The 16,632-nt window shown below is 40.1% G+C and overlaps 1 protein-coding gene and 1 long non-coding RNA gene across 14 annotated transcripts in view; one reads left to right on the top strand and one right to left on the bottom strand.

The window, feature by feature from the left end:
* LOC121952371 (inositol 1,4,5-trisphosphate-gated calcium channel ITPR1) overlaps window positions 1–16,632 on the top strand; it is a 123,430-nt gene that overhangs the window by 82,154 nt on the left and 24,644 nt on the right. For 8 of the 13 annotated variants that reach the window (XM_088083358.1, XM_042499016.2, XM_088083368.1 and 5 more), the window contains 4 exons: window positions 5–139; window positions 659–766; window positions 2,470–2,701; window positions 10,015–10,137. In XM_088083358.1, coding sequence (XP_087939484.1) covers window positions 5–139; window positions 659–766; window positions 2,470–2,701; window positions 10,015–10,137 — 598 coding nt within the window. Of the gene's footprint in view, window positions 1–4; window positions 140–658; window positions 767–2,469; window positions 2,702–2,772; window positions 5,187–10,014; window positions 10,138–16,632 lie in introns of those variants that run through there. The other 5 variants (XM_088083404.1, XM_042499025.2, XM_042499007.2 and 2 more) reach the window with 2 other exon arrangements.
* On the bottom strand, window positions 39–14,616 carry LOC148190136 (uncharacterized). Its single transcript, XR_015777670.1, has 3 exons — window positions 14,497–14,616; window positions 7,538–8,014; window positions 39–155 (listed from the first exon to the last, which is right to left on the bottom strand). It is a non-coding gene; the product is annotated as an uncharacterized LOC148190136 (long non-coding RNA).

Here is a 16,632-nt window from a genome sequence, read left to right as displayed (position 1 = left end):
GCAGGTGGAAGTGATCAAAAAGGCCTACATGCAGGGCGAGATCGAGGTGGAGGAGCCGCAGGAGGGTGAAGATGGCGAGGAGGAGCACTCTGCGTCTCCGCGCAATGTCGGTCACAACATCTACATCTTGGCACATCAAGTAAGCCGCCCACTGTCTGTAAAATTGGCGTGGAGACATACCCACCCATGAGCTAATGCTGCAACACATGCATGGCAAAATAATGCGGTACATAGCCAACAGATTTTCAGGGCCCTCACTGTTACTGTATATCTGTGTTGTTTCCTGTGGCTACTGCAGACATGTGATACCTGCCATTCTACACTCATCTTGCTCTCAGCTTTCGCGCTCCGCGCTGCTCAATAGCAGAGTGTGTTCAAACCATGATTTAGTAACAACTGCAATTATAGTTGTGCAACACCCACTGTCAATCCACGCCCTGCCGCCGTGTGGTTGTGTGGACGGAACATTGTTTATTCAAAGGATGAATAAATAGCATGTACTGTACCCAACTGTTGAGGACCAGCAGTGTTGGCTCAGAAACGCAGCACATGCCAAGTTAGCATGTGTTCAAATCATTCAGATAATAACAGAAACAATCTTTGTAATGATTCATTGATCTGTTTATCATTGATTTGGTGGTGTTTGTTGTCACTGCAGTTAGCCCGTCACAACAAGGAACTGCAGGCCATGTTGAAACCAGGCGGGACCTACGGAGAGGGGGATGAGGCCCTGGAGTTCTACGCCAAACACACAGCACAGATCGAGGTCAGTGGTTAGGTCCATGTCTGCACTGCTGCTGTCATTTTTTAATTTTATTTTTAATTTAAAAGTTTGATAGAGAAATGTTCCCCAGACTTCATTCTTTTCTTCCCACTATCGCACATCTATTTTAAGACGTTTGTGCTAGCTGCAGAAAAATTAGACATGTTTTGGCATCACAGTTAACTCGAGGCGTGTGATGATGTTTTTCTTGGCCCGCTTTTGAGTCTCACAGTGTACTTTGATGGAATGGCTTTGGTGTGGTTGCACGTTTTGCTCAGAAGAAGGAATGCTGATTGTTGGCAATCTTCTAAGTTGTCAGTTTAGTTGAGCAGCCACTTTCAAAACAGCCCTTCTATTTATATTGCAGAGTACAGTTTGTGAAAAAAAGAACCTATTTCAATGAATAAATGATCTATAAACATTTTGCTTTAATGTAGAGATGCACTGATTATCGGTCAAACATCGGTATTGTCCAATACTCACCTTGTAGACTGCCATCAGCGAAGGTAGTGGCCGATGTTTTTCTGTTGTGTCAAATCAATTTTGCTAAAGCAAAAAAAAAAAAAAGGACCCAAGATTTGTGGTGTCCTGGCATCTCGGGGACAATAGAAAACATGTTTGGGAGTAACAGAGATTTTTCTTGACAAAAGGTCAGGGGGATGCACTCCATGGTTTTCCTAATAGTGCTACATTGTGAACAACAGATCTGTGTTGACATTAGCTGCAGAAGAGCTAGTAAATGTTAGCAGTTAGCAACCGGTGGACACATTTCACAGAGGTTGCAAGTTAAATTATGATGCGTTCAAGCTCCATTCAGTGAAAATTACTGTTTGGCAAAGGTAATTTATAACATTCTAATTATGTGTGTAAATGTTAACTGGTAAAATTTAGTAGTGAGAAACTTGAATAAGTACAGCTGTCTGAAAGAGAAATTGGTTGATGTTTTAACAGCAATGTAAAATTGGAGTGGGAATTAGGGCCAGGTAATATTTTAATATTTTATCAATATTGTGATATGAGACAAGATATCATCTTAGATTTCTGATAGCTTATTATCATAAGTATTGTTTTATATTGGTTTTTAAAGGCTGCATCACAGTAAAATGATATATTTGTCGGAACTTAGCAGCCTGTTGTAGCTACTCTGTTATTTCCCTTCATCCAGTCATTATATCCACATTATTGATGATTATTTAACAAAAAAATGCAATTGTAATCGTGTAAATATTTTGTGGAAGCAACAAAAGTCAGTCCTGCATTATCTATGCAATTTAGACATCGAGTTATTTGGTTAAAAATAATGTAACATTTGGTTTTATCAATATTGCCCCAGTTCTAAGGTGCAGTCAAAAGGCTTTTGAAGTAGTTTTTTTTAGATGTTTTTCATGAAAAAGAGGTCCCATTAAAGTTTGGTTTATGAGTTTGCACAATTGAATTTGTGCTCATTCAAAGATAGTTTAATGCAGACTTTATCATGATGACTCTAAAAGCGTATTGGTACTTTTTTATAATGAAGATTTCTGTTTCCCTGGAACAAAAGGGAAAACAAATAACAACAAACACAAAAAACATTAGAAATAAGGGCCCCGGAATTTCTCAATCAGTGCATCTCTACTTTAAAGAAGACTGTCTCATTACAAGATTTAAATGCCCGCTCCAGTGACATAGTCTGTGTGATTGGTGGCTGCCTCTGTGGTTGTCTCCAGATTGTACGTCTGGACCGCACCATGGAGCAGATCGTCTTCCCAGTGCCCAACATCTGCGAGTTCCTCACCCAGGAGTCCAAGCTGCGGGTCTACTACACTACAGAGCGGGATGAGCAAGGCAGTAAGATCAATGACTTCTTTCTGCGCTCTGAGGACCTCTTCAATGAGATGAATTGGCAGAAGAAGCTGCGAGGTACTCAAGAGGCTACTGGTAACACAAACACGGTTCCTTGTGCGTCTTTTTCCTCAACTCTTTATCTCCAATATTCCTGGTTTATATGTTGTCCTTTTGCATCTCTCCAGGCCCCCTGACAACCCCACCCCCCGAATGAGACGCAGATACCAAAGCCTCTTTCACACATAATTATTGGGTTATTCAACATGTTGGCATTATGCATGAGCAGGAACTGAAAACAAAATTACCCTATGTGTCACTTTGGCAATTTGTCAGTTCAAGATCTGGCAAAATTTTCCAAACCCCTCCTTTCACACATGTCATGTGATTGAAAACAACAAAGACCTCAGCCAGTAAAGAAAGCCTGTTTGCAATGTTTGTTAAACCTGCTTTCTGGAGTCACAACCTGACTGTAGGTTTGTATGCATTACAGATTTGTGCAAATATTAAGCAATATTTTTGAAATTTCAATAAACACAATTGCGGGAAGACTGCGTTTCCATTGAGTGATATTATGCACGTCTCCACTTGTGATAACCTTCCAAAAGGCATGGCGATGGATGTTGAAAACATTAGCAGGTTTATTTCTATTGCAGCCACCACACTAGCCATCATTATTTCCAATCAAAGGCGACATAGGAGTGTTATGTGAGCGATAATGGAAAGGCAAGCCCTTTATACGTGGGAGCGGCCACGTTTGAGGGATTTCTGGGAGGTGATAGTCCACGATTTCACAGAGGAATTTTGGATTCAAAACTTCCAGATGATCTACTCAACTTTTGGAGAATTATGCAATGTGATAGCATTCCTTGTAGCGCCTGCTTCATCATGAGGGAGCCAGTTGCTACTGACAAGCGCATAGCCATAGCATCATGTGACCCATAAAAGCCCAAAAAGTGTTTCCACTGCAGTTTTGCAAAATCTGGCTTTTTCGAATGGCCTAAAATACCACCTTATTGCAAGCGTAAAAGTGCACTGTGATAAATGGGAGTTTTTCCGATATGGATGTGTTGAGGGTTAATGGAAATCGGCTTTATGGCATCTTATTTTTGTCAGTTAACTGTTTGGGCAAACAGGCTTAACATATTCTTTCTGATGAATTCTGATTCTGATTTCATGTGTGAAAGAGGCTGCTCTCTGCTCCCTTAACTCTGAACCCTGGAGGAATGGAAGTGGAGTGAATGTGTAAACCTTGATAAATAACTTATTTATGTATTATTATAACTATACAGTAATAATGGCAACAATATACAGTTGTGTGAAAAACTTAGGACACCCCATGAAATCAGTTCTTAGTTAAGAAATGTTCACATATTGATGTCTAATTTTGTTTTTATTTATCTCTGGAAAAGAAAGTGATTTATTGCAGGTAAACAACAAAATTAACCTTGTTTTACTCATTAAACAAAAGATATCAACAAAAATGCGTATTCTAACTGAGGAAAAAGTTAGGACACCCTACCCCCTAATAGCTAGTGTTACCCCCTTTGGCTGAAATAACTTCAGTGAGATGCTTCTTGTAGCCATATCAGTCTCTGACATCAGTCTGAGGAAAGTTTGCCCTACTCCTCAACGTAGAATTCTTTCAGCTGTGAGATGTTTGAGGGGTTTCTTGCATCTACAGCCTGTTTCAAGTCACCCCACAGCATCTCAATGGGATTAAGATCTGGGTTTTGACTTGACCATTCCAGGACTCTCCATTTCTTAGTTTTCAGCCAGTCCTTGGTGGATTTACTGGTATGTTTTGGGTCATTGTCATGTTGCAGGGTCCAGTTCCGCTTCAGCTTTAAGTTTTTTGCAGATGGTCTCACATGTTCCTCAAGCACCCTCTGATACACGGTAGAATTCATGGTGGATTCTATGATGGTGAGTTGGCCAGGTCCTGCTGCAGCAAAGCATCCCCAAATCATGGCACCTCCACCTCTGTGGAATGAGGTTCCTTTCCTCGAACGCTGTATTTGGTTTACGCCAAACATGTCCTCTGTTCTGTTGTCCAAATAATTAAATTTTAAACTCATCTGTCCAAAGAACATTATTCCAGAAGTCCCGGTCTTTGTATACGTTCTCTCTGGCAAACTTCAGTCTGGCCTTCGTGTTTTTCTTAGAGAGCAAAGGTTTCCTCCATGCACGCCTCCCATGAATGTTAAACTTGTGCAGTCTCTTTCTGATTGTAGAGGCATGCACTTTCACATTAACAGTAGCAAGAGCCTGCTGTAAGTCCCGTAATGACATTTTAGGGTTTTTGGAGACTTTTTTTTAGCATTTTGCGGTCTGCTCTCAGGGTGAACTTGCTTGGATGGCCAGACCTGGGCATGTTGGCAGTTGTTTTGAATGTCCTCTACTTGTAGACTTTTTTCCGGACAGTGGAATGGCTGATTTCATATTCTTTTGAGATCTTTTTAAATCCCTTACCAGACTCATAAGCTGCTACAATCTTCTTTCTTGATCTCACCATGGTGTTCACTCTCACTTCAATAGTCAGGAGCACACCTAACTAAATGTCTGAGGTTCAAATCATGCAAGCCTCCTTCACAATGTTCTAATCATGTGCACCTGATGTGATACACCTGTGTTTGATTTTAGCCATTTGTAGTGGGAATAAATGTGGGGATGTCCTAATTTATTCCCCACCAGAAATTGCATTTTTATAATATTACATTTTACAGAATGTTTAAAAAATGATTCAGTTTTAATTGTTTGTTTAGTTATATTACTTGAATCTCTCAGTATTGTTAAAATCAGTATTAAATATCCGTATGTCCAAATTTGTTAAAAAAAACACACATTCTTTCATAGGGTGTCCTAAATTTTTCACATGACTGTATGTTCATTAAGGGTTAAGATGAAATAACTAAGATGTTTTACATTTCTGAATTGATGTTTTCCAGCCAGTAAAATGATTTCAGCTCTGTGAATGTGATGTAATGGATGATAAACATGCTATATTGTGCTTAGTAATGCTTGCACATTGCAAGCCCATTCACAAAGAAAGTACACTAGGTTCTTGTATTATGTTTGTTGATCTGATTTGCAAGGAGACTACTGTGTCAGGTTCCTGTATTCTGTCTTTCTGTAAACAGAAAAGGGAGAGGTGAAGGCAAAAGAAATATTTTCTGCCAGAATTTAATGGTACAGGGTACTAATCTTTGCACCATCTCTTCTTTTTAGTGTCATACTACAACAAATATTGAATGTAGTGCTAAAACTGTGAATGATTGATCAGCTGGTAGTGTAAAAGGTCACAGAATGTTTTGTTTTGTCTTTGAAGCGTAAAGCCTGCCCCTAGTCTTTGATTGAAAAGTCCTCTATATGACATTCAGAGTCTCGGCCAGAATTGGGCACTGAGCTCTCACCTCTGACAACAAAAGCAAGCATGTAACCCTTTTTTCTTGGCTTGGCTTGACTCAGTTTGACTTGGGATCTTCTCGCTCCAAACAGCAAAAAGGGGTTTCATCAGCAGACCAAGTGTTCGCTATTCTCTTTTCTCTTTGCTTTTTGGAGATGCAGTTGAAACTCAGGAAGCATTTGCCATGTCTGATAATTGCTGCAGAGGCTACTTTAAGGTGAAATGTCTTAAATTTAGAGGATTTGGTGGTGTCTAGCAGTGAATTGCAGTTTGCAACCATCTAAAACTTTTCCCGTTCTTCATAGGGAGCAGCATTAACCATAGAGGTCTCTTCTTCTCCAAAACAAACAAACCAGGCGATAAACAGCTATGAACACTGAAAAAAGCTGTTTCACGCTACATATCAGTGAATGTCTGACATTGTTTGGCATCTTGTAGACGGGCTGCTTGCCGACAACATGCCCACTCCTTTTCTCTCATAAGTTAATGTGTGCTCACCTTTTTCAGACTTTGTTATTACAGTGGCTGCTGCGAAAATGCGAAATAGCGAATGGCTGTATCTGGAGCCAGTGTTGGTTTGACCGTTCTGGGCCACTGTAGAAACATGGCAGTACTACATGTTGATCTCTGACTCCACTCACTTCACACCGATATGCAGTTGTTGCCCTAAACCTGTTTTTCAGATTTTTAGAGTAGTTCATCTGAACCTCCTTGTGTTTCTGACCTGATTGTACAGTCACTCTGATCCCACTTCTGTTGGCCTCCTCCAGGCTCTAATGAAGTTTTCCAGTACATCAGGACATGTATGTGCAGAAGGGTTTAGTTGGTACGGTTCTTAATCCCTGCAGCCATGGCCATGAAAGCCTGTTCTATGTCGGTAGCAATCTTGGCACTTGTGCCACATACATGCCCTTACAAAATGCTCCTTATGTTGCTTCTTGATCTCTGTGGCCATGCTCAGGAAAGCCTGTTCTACGTAGGTGGCATTCTCCGCGCTTGTCTCACATGTGCTCACAAAAAGTAATGCACTATGTCATAGCGTTAGAAAGTTCATACAGGTCTGACTTCGTAGATTCTAAAACACTCAATCAGTCAAGTCAGAAGACCCGTAACTACGATGTCTTAGGCCTTGTTGGTCCATACGCTCATAGTCTTTACCACAGGTTTTGCAAATATTCTGCCTATAAGTTGTGAGTAGATGAAAAAGACCCAAAACTGCATGGGGAACAGACTAATAGGTGTCCTTAATGTTATATAGCAATGGTTCCATGTGTTATATCCCTCGCTGGACCTTAAATATGTATGTACTGTATGTATGTAATTTGGAAGTTTATGGCTCAGATTTGCTCTGTTGAAGTTCTTAAGAACAATGAGCAGGGAGTTTTTTGCTCCACATTTGGTCCACCAGGTGTTGTAAGGTATTGCAAACACAGACCAGAATAATCAAGGAAAACTCCCACAGTGAATAAAATGGTTTACAGTCAATGAAGAGTTTTTAGCTGAGGACTGCATGATTTTTTTCAGCACTGTGACTTCCATTTACCAACCTTTATTAATGCAGCGTTTGACAGCACCTCCCCTGGTCTTCCTGATAGCCCTGTGACCGGTCAGCTCTGAGGAGTTGGAAGCCTTGCAGATAAGGTGAACTGGCTGGAATGTGTTCACCAAGCCAGGTTTCTGTGAAGCACAGGGCAGCAGATCTGCAAAAGTCCATGTTTGTCCTTGTTGAGAAGCAGCAGCTCATCCATTTTTTTTGCAAGAGAGCGGACGTTTGCCAGGCATATTGACTGGAGTGCAGTTCGAAATCCATGCTGTCACAGTTTAACAAGCGCTCCAGCTCGTCTCCCTCTTTGGCGTCTCCTACTAGTTCCAAATCGAGCTTCTGCTCCTCTAGCAAAAAAGCTCTGTAAAACTCTCTGGGTGGGTGATCAGCTGTAACCACTGTATGTGCACGGTGCAGAGTGGCAAAGATTAGCAAGCCAGTGAGACATAAAGGTAAGGACTCACATGCACCTGCGTCTGGCCTGGCTGCCAAAACAAAGAACAGAGAAGCTCAGATTATGACACACAAAGGTTGCGTGACTTCATTGTCTGCTAAGGACTTCATTAATCCACGTTATCTCTACATGCAACAGTGGTTTGCTGCTTTATTAATGTTCAAAATGTTACATACTTGGTTCCAGGTAGTGGGTGCCATGTGTAAGCATGCTGCAATGGTAAAAAATCTCCCTGTTTTGCTCATATTCTCTGGACTGGAACACCTGCATTCACCCTCTCTATGAAAGACTCTGTTTAGAGTCTGTCTCTGTAAGCCTCTCCCCCCAAAGAAGCCCATGTCAATGCAGCTGAAATAATTGTAACAGAATTTTTATCATGAAAAATCAACAAAGAAAGCTTTTAAACTCAACTGTACATGTTTTAGCAGGAATATGATGGAAAATCAGGAAAAGATTTACAACATGTTCCAGCTGGAATATGAGCGGAAATCAAGAAAAAATGTGAGCATGTAGCTATAAGTACATTAGCACTGTACTAGCAGTCGGGAAATTATTGTGATAGAGAAGAACGGCTATTTCTACCAGGAAAAATGATCAATAAAATCTTCAAAACCCAACTGAAAATGTTCCTGCAGGAATATGATCTGAATTCAGAGAAAAATTAACATTGGCAACCATGTTTTCATGATGTCAGCATGTAGCGTCATGTAGGCTACATCACGTGGCGTGCCTGGAGCAGATGACCGCATAAAGAAATCAGGCATATTATGACATCAGAATGTGGACAGAGTAGAAAAAACTGTTGTGCTCAGAACACTAGGAAACCTGAGGTTTTTGCTCACAGGGATTACTATATGTTAGGTTCTATACTATAGGTCTTTATGTTTACCTCTTTATCTAGCCACTTTGTGACACAAAATACAAAAGCGCAGAGTAGGTCCCCTTTAATGCAATTAATGGGTCAACATGTTTCATCTACCTTCCAGTTTGAGGTCACACTTAGTTACTACATTCTTTACTTCTGACATGGCATTTTTCACGTACCTTAAATACCTTAAATAATGTCAACTTTCCCTTTCAGCAGGGCAGGTCCCTGTTGAGCCCCTGGGTGATTCTGTCAAGCACTGCAGTGACGTGACTGGTTTGTTAACATGTTGTGGCCTGTTCCATGGCCAGGCCTGAGGGAAGATGGTTTGTCTATAATGTGATAGCACGTGACGATAACTGCCTCTCCTATCTGAATGAATCAACGCAGCTTGAGACCATATCGTTCCGTTAGTGCTAACCTCCTGTCATGAATATAGTGACTTGTGTTGCTAAAAGTCCCCACCCGCGGTTCTCCTTTTCTAATGAACAGACGGGCTCAAAATAGCATTTGCACGATACTGATCTCCTGACCAAGGCCTGAGAAGGCTGTGTGTGTGAGTGTGGGTAGATGTGTATTCATGCAAGTTCGTGTGAAAAATGTTTAGTGTATGTGAAATGTGCATGACAGTTGGCGTTGTCTACTTAAATAGCTTCAAGCTTAAATATCTTGTAGTTTAATTTTACCCTTCAAATGGGTCCTGTGTTTACACTCATGGTGCTGATTATGGCGCTAAAACCACACAGACTTCTGATTGTGTTTGATTAATATGTTTCCCCTCTAAATTTTATACATTTGTCAAATATTAAAAATACTCCCAAATCAACCTTGGAGCAATTTGAATTTAAGTTGATAAAGAATGGTAAAAATATTGTGTTATTTCAGAGAAACTTGACACACATTTGCCATGGAGATGATTTATTTCACACCAAGCTATAAATAATTGGAAATGAATTGATGGCACAAATTTGATGTATTTTGCTTCTTCTCTCTATGAAACAGTGATCATTCGGTGTGTGTTTTTCCTGTTAACTAAATTGTTCTGTGTGAATAACATACATTGTGTTTGGTGTATTGCACTGTTAATATAGAGATGTCTGCATCAACTCGCTGCAGAATAATGACCTAATGACCCTGTGAATTTTAATACTGTGTCTCACAGCTCAGCCCATCTTGTACTGGTGCTCCAGGAACATGTCATTCTGGAGCAGCATCTCCTTCAACCTGGCTGTGCTCATGAACCTGCTTGTGGCCTTCTTCTACCCTCTGGAGGGAGTCCGTGGAGGTCAGTCTACTCATGTCTTGACCTTTTAAATGCTGTCTTTCCTTCTGGCCGTTAACAGCTAGAGAACAGCAGGTTGTTGTTCTCCTGTTTTTGTGTGTATGTGCTCTGTGGTTAACACAATGAGTGTGACTATTACAACTCAGGAAATGGGAGTGAGTGGCACAAACATTAACTGTGCAGGCAAAGTCAGGGGTGGGGCAGGAGGTATATAACAGATATTGTGCTTTACCGAGAATCTGTATGGCACAGATTAACGAGAAAGGAAAATATGTCACAGCTTGTCAAGAGCTTTATTTGAACCTTTGCACATTTATGCCCTCTGGGTTTAGCTCCTTGCTGCCAAGTCAAAAAACCAACTCAGTTTGTGTAAGAGGAGATTGTCATTGATTACCCTAAGGCTAGAAGTGAAGTTAAAGCAATACTTCAACCCCAATATATCATGCTTATCAACTACTCGCCCTGTGTACACCTCATGCTAACATACAGCAACAGGCAAACTCTAGCAGATGGAGCAGGACACACTAATATACTATGAGCAATAACGACATTCAAGAGAGAACCTTGATCAAGCTAAAAAAAAAACGCCCGCTTTCGCTCTGAAAATGGTGTTGGAGGTTTTTCAAATAAGTGACAAGTTGTCCAGCCTAGTGTTTCCCGCAGAATTAGAATCTATGGGACAAGGATGGTGTTTTTGCAGGTCTGTGAATGCAGTTCAGGCAGAACTCATCATGAGTTCACATTTTCCTCACCAGCAGTTTGAGGAGTTTGCATGGTGAGGTGGGTAATTGATCTGTCAGTCTGGTCAGAGCTAAGGTGATCAGATCGATGGATGAAAGAAACAGCTGTTGAAACAGCATGTAAATGCAAACGTTTAGACCCAGCACAATAAACGCTTAATGTCCCCTTTCATAGCACCTGACATTCTTCTGCTCTATCTATGCCAAGAGTGCACGTGGTGAGTGTGGTGCAATAAATAATGAACGGTTAATATATATTCCAATACTTCTCCTTATGAAGATTCCAGCTCCAAAAATATAAATGCAATATGTGGTGGCAGATGTTATAATCATGGCGTGCCGCCAATAATACATGAATGTGTAGGAAACCCTGCTTAGCCTGTTCACTGACACATACAGCAGATTAGGACATTTTCATCTGGATAAACTGAAACATTGTGGAGTTTGATAGTTTGCATCACATGTCAATTAGGAAAAGCCAAAAACATAGAATATTCTTGATGAATTTGAGGATGTTGGGTCCACATTTAACAGCAGAAAAAATAATAAAGAAAAAGTTTTCAAACTCTCACATAACTCATGCCGTATAATCCAAGTCTCATTTATCTGGTCATATGCCCAGTTAACTGCAAATATGCTTTTTTGCTAAAACATTAGTATTTGAAACAGTTGTGCATAAACAGTCTCAAGCACAGATAAGTAGCATGCCTAACAAGCATGTGCATTTAAACTCATTCTGCATTCAATGAAAATCCAGCCTGCCAGCTAATTCACTAGCCAGGAAGTGACAGGCGTGGGTGAGTGACAGCAGAACTCCTGCACAGTGAACAAGCTGGGAGGCTGGATTTCGTGGAATGCACCAGCATCAATTTTGATCTTTTTTTTTTTTTTTTTAAACAGTCTTTTTTTTTTGCATGCAATGCTGAAGGTTTTTAAGGACACTCTGACAAAGACTTAAGATCTGCTCAAGCCAGCTGTTAAAAATTTGGAAATCCAAAATAATCATGAACAAGCTTTTTCAATTTAAGAAAAGACTACAGAAGGTAGAATACAATCAGGAAAACATTTGCGTTCCCTCTGGACACATGATTCCTGGAATGACTCAATGTGGCCTCACATCCCAGTATTTGCAGTCATACAGCACATGTATTTATAGCGGTTGCATTTATAGCAGGCATGTGATTGGATCACATATGTAAAATGCATTATTAGTGTTAAGCATGCAGGACTTTACAGAACACTGTGTGCTCTCGTGCCTGTGGTTTGGGTGTAGCCTCACACCTCCCTAACCAAAGTGAGTTTCACCACAAGCTGAGGTGTCATGAGAATGTAATCCTAGCACAAGATCTTGAACTGTGGTGCCATCACAAAGGACCAGGATGGACATGTTCTTAATTAGGTCCTGACCTGTTTATCGATACTGTACTCTTTCTGAGCTTGACACATGACTTAACATGCTATCAGATTTCTGCTCTCATTCTCACGCTGGTCTTGGTTTGAGTAGTCTTTTTCTCCATATGTGTCACTTCTGGTAATTAGGAGTGCGTCTGTGTGTGTTTGTGTGTACAGGCTTACGTAAATGCTGTGGTCTCCCCATAAGGCCAAAAAGTCTAGCAGGAAACATAATACCATGCCTCTGACTGTTGAATATACCACTGAAAGTGACACCTTCCTGATAAGAGTCAGATTCACAGCAAAAAGTCAGACGTCAGACCTCTTGCTTCACTCTTTATGTAGTCCACATCATTGCATCCTTTAATTGATGTGTGAATCTGTGTCAAAGCTGCTGCACATCATGTCAGATTCAACCTTAAAGGGACATTTCACCCCAAAGTCAAAAATATATATCTTATAAATATATAACTTATAATATATAACTGTAGCACTATTTATCTGTCTATATTTTTTTGGTGTGAGTTGCAGTGTTGGAAATATCACCATTCCTTTTAATATAATGGAACTAGATCGCTCTCTGTTTGTGTAGCTCAAAGTGCCAAAAAACTACATTTGAAAAACTCAGCAACAAAGTCTGTTTTTAGAAATTATGACTCGGTTACTAAAATGATCCACAGACCATGTTGTGAGCAGTATCATGTAGGAACTATTTTCTTTCTACTGTAATACACCTGACAATGGGATCACTGCAAAGAAGAATGCACATATCTACTCATGATCAAGGCATGTGAAGGGCGCAAGATTAAGGCCATTTCTAGATGAGAATGACCCTGCTAAAAATGGAAAACTCTTTCTTTTGTATTTTTAAAAATAACATTCTGAGAACTGTTCTTGTGTACATGGATCTGTGAGCTAGAAGTAGATGCACACTTCCTTCTGCTCAGTGATACAGTAGGTGGGTGTAGTTCAGTGGAAAGAAAATAGTTCCTACATGAAACTGCTCACAGCAAGGTCTGTGGATTATCTTGATTTACCGGTTATGATTTCTTTCAATTTCGAATTCTATAATTTTTCTTTAAAAAAAAATTATTATTTTTATTTTTTATTTTTTCATTTTATGCTTCGAGCATCAAAAGCTGACTGTCATCTAGTTCCATTATTTTGGAGGGAAGGAGAGAAGGCTGACAGCTTTATGGCCAATAGCTACAACACTTGGCAACTCACACCAAAAAAATGTAAAGTAGCACTACATGTACGAAAAATGACGAAAAATGTGTGTTTGGGTGGGTGGGTCAGCTGTGCCTTATCATCGCAGTACATTCAAGTTTTTTTCCTGTTGCATTTGTGCAGGAGAATAGGTCAGTGTCATGATACAAGCATTTCAAAGTTGCCACCGCTTGGATGCCAGACCAGACTTCTAATAGACGCACATCCTTATTTTCGCCAAATAAGACATGTCTCTGAGATAAAATAGAGAACCAAAACCACAGGACTGACATTTACTGAACAGCCTTTTGTAATAACATAATATATACAAATATAAATACAGCTTAATGAAACTGCTTAACTTCAGTATTTCGGTGTCCCATCCCTCTCCCTCTGTCATATTTGCTGTTTTTGTAAGTTGCAATTCCTGACAGAAAGTAAACATGGACCCAAGATGTTTCCTAATCTATAATAAATTTAATTGGTTAGAATATCAGCTCTCAAATGTGTGTTAAATTTTGATTTTATTACAGGCTTTTCAACCACACTGAAATATAAATATAAATAAAACTTTTTATTTTTCAGAACTGAAAACAGTGAGACACCACAGTGATACGTAGTTAAGTCACAAATAGACAAGCAATAGATCTCTAAACAAAGAACAGACCAAAAAAAAAAAGATTAAAAAAAAACCACTGAAGGCATTGAAGTGCACCAAGTTTGTATTTTTTCTATGCTTTTTAAAACTCTGCCATGGGATAAAAATAGTTCTGCGCAGAAAGCTTGCACACTGAGTCCAATGGATTTTATCATTCTGTTCATTGCAAAAATTCACAATACAGGGCAAAAAGGAAAAAAGAATTTGCAGCCTTGCATGTTACCTCCCTAGACTGTTGCCACTCTCAACCCATGTCTGACATTTAGTACCTAAGTTATGAAGTGATACCATGCAGCTATTAAATTGCACCCTGTTGTAGCTATCATAACTGCTGTTGTGCATTTATTGAAAGACTGACGTTACCTTCTCTTTTTTGTTGTGGAAGATTTCAAGAAGGACAGAGCTTATATATATTTCCACTTCTGTTTCTTGTGTGCCCTCGTCCATTTCTGCCTCATTCCTCTCTCTTGTTGCGGATGTAAAGTTATGTGTCCCACACCCAATTTTTTTTTTTTTTTTTTCACTGCTTCGTGGTCATAGATGTGAAACAAAGCAGAAAGTTGCACCTGTTCCGTATACTGAAATGACCTAAGAAAGTTTCCGACGCTGTGTGCGGTTGGTTTTACTTTGAAGGACAATTTTGGACCAAAAATACAGACTTTGTATGCAAAGGCTTTGAGTGTGGACATTGAAAACAAACAGAATTTTTTGTTTAAAAAAAGACAGTTAAGCAGGAATTACAAAAAACCCAGAGGTAATTATCTTCCTTTTGTGGGATCTACATATTTGACCTTGTGGCCCACACCACATTAACCCCTGATCAGTCAGGCTCTGTCATGTGGCCTAAATGTCCAGATTTAGTTTAGGAAAGTCTGGTCTTGTGTAGGGTCACAAGGTGCGGCTGATTACTTAAGAGATCAATCAGACAGTTATTCAGAGGGATGCGTCAAAATGATACCAATTCCAGCATGGCAGAATGTTTTTCACAAACCAAAAGATTGAGTGACAGACTAAAGCTTGTTTTTACATGACGTTTCATTTTTCTGTTTGTTTTGCTGTCCCTTACTCCTTCCCTTTTTTTCTCAGTTCTCCTTGAGGGCAGTATTTGTGGAGATGTGAAAAGCAGCAGCCGTTAAGGCCTGCATTGTTCCAGTGCAGAGTAGCAGAGAGAAGACGCACATTGTGATTCACATAAACTTGCAATTGTTCTGTCTGGGGTCAAACGGCGAGGTCGCTTTTGTTTTGAACTTCCTCACAGCGGTTTAGAAAAGACCAAAAAAAAAGAGGTTGTTAGCTTAGCTCTCAAAACTTCATGTGGTTTCCAGTGTCAAAGGTCTTCTGGGAGCTCAGTAGTTTGCTCCAGGACATTCCAGTGTCTGCTGCAAACTGACAACAGTTATCAAGTGAAATGAAAAAAAGTCTCAGCAGGTTAACTTGCTCAATGGTGAATATCTAATGTCTACACGTATGCATACTTGCACCTTGTCCTGGATTCACATGAGCTCAGATGTCACCTGTTAATGTCTGTCAGACGGTGCTTCCTCTGGGTGGTTTGTTTGAAGAGAAGCTGTGGCTGGGACATTTTACCAGTAGTGGTCAGATGTACTGAAGTGCAGGTTGCTACACCTGTAGAATAATGCTGTGGTACAAATCAGATGTGTCTTTAGATGAAGTCAGATAACCCTTAACCAGTAGTAGTCAAAGTGTCAGAGCCTTCACCCTGTCACAGGCACTGTGCAGATGTAACTGCTATAGCTCAGAAAGTTGCCAACAATAAGAGAAACTCAGTTATGTAAAGTAAAATCTCAATCTATCAATCTACCTTATGAAGGCTCAATAGAGTGTCCCAGGGATGAAGTTTTTCTGTAGGCATACCCAGAAGCTAATGCGTGTTGTCAAGAAACCTTCATGATACTTATATGTTTTGCTCAGTAAGATCATTTTCACGAATGAATACCACTTTCAGGAGTTTTGGAGCCTAGATATAATCCACAAAAGTAAAAAGCTAATGTTTTGCTATCAAAGAACAACAACATGGTCGTGTCACTGTTGGGTTGCCACCGCTACAGGGCTCTAAAGCCATGTTCGTCACACTTTGGCTTGATGACGTTCTCAGTGGTATATTTACTGACATATTTACACGTAGATCAAAACCTGAAAGTCTCTTAAGCTTGACCTAGATGCTTTAAGTCAGGCATCTAACCAAAAACCCATTCAAAAAACCCACTGACTTTGAGACAAGGGAACCTGAGGTGCTGAAATGCTAACAGATATCTGAGTTTTAAGGACTCATTCCTGGGCTTCTCTATGCCAATACACTTCTTGCCCCTCCCACTCTATTTGGTGCATTCACATTTAGGGTTCAGGTATCCCGATTCTTGTTGAGATAGAGGAGTAGGGTGAAGAGTTAGGATTACGTGACCCTTAAAACGGGGTTTTTAAGAGGCACACTCCAAACCGTTATGAGAAAGTATCTGTAAGATGGCTGCACAAGCAACA

This window comes from Plectropomus leopardus, chromosome 2, assembly GCF_026936395.1.
Source record: "Plectropomus leopardus strain MGB_pleo_1.0 chromosome 2, ASM2693639v1, whole genome shotgun sequence".
NCBI classification, from domain to species: Eukaryota; Metazoa; Chordata; class Actinopteri; order Perciformes; family Serranidae; genus Plectropomus; species Plectropomus leopardus.
The sequence above is the reverse complement of the archived record's forward strand: the minus strand, read 5'-3'. Positions and strand labels throughout refer to the sequence as shown.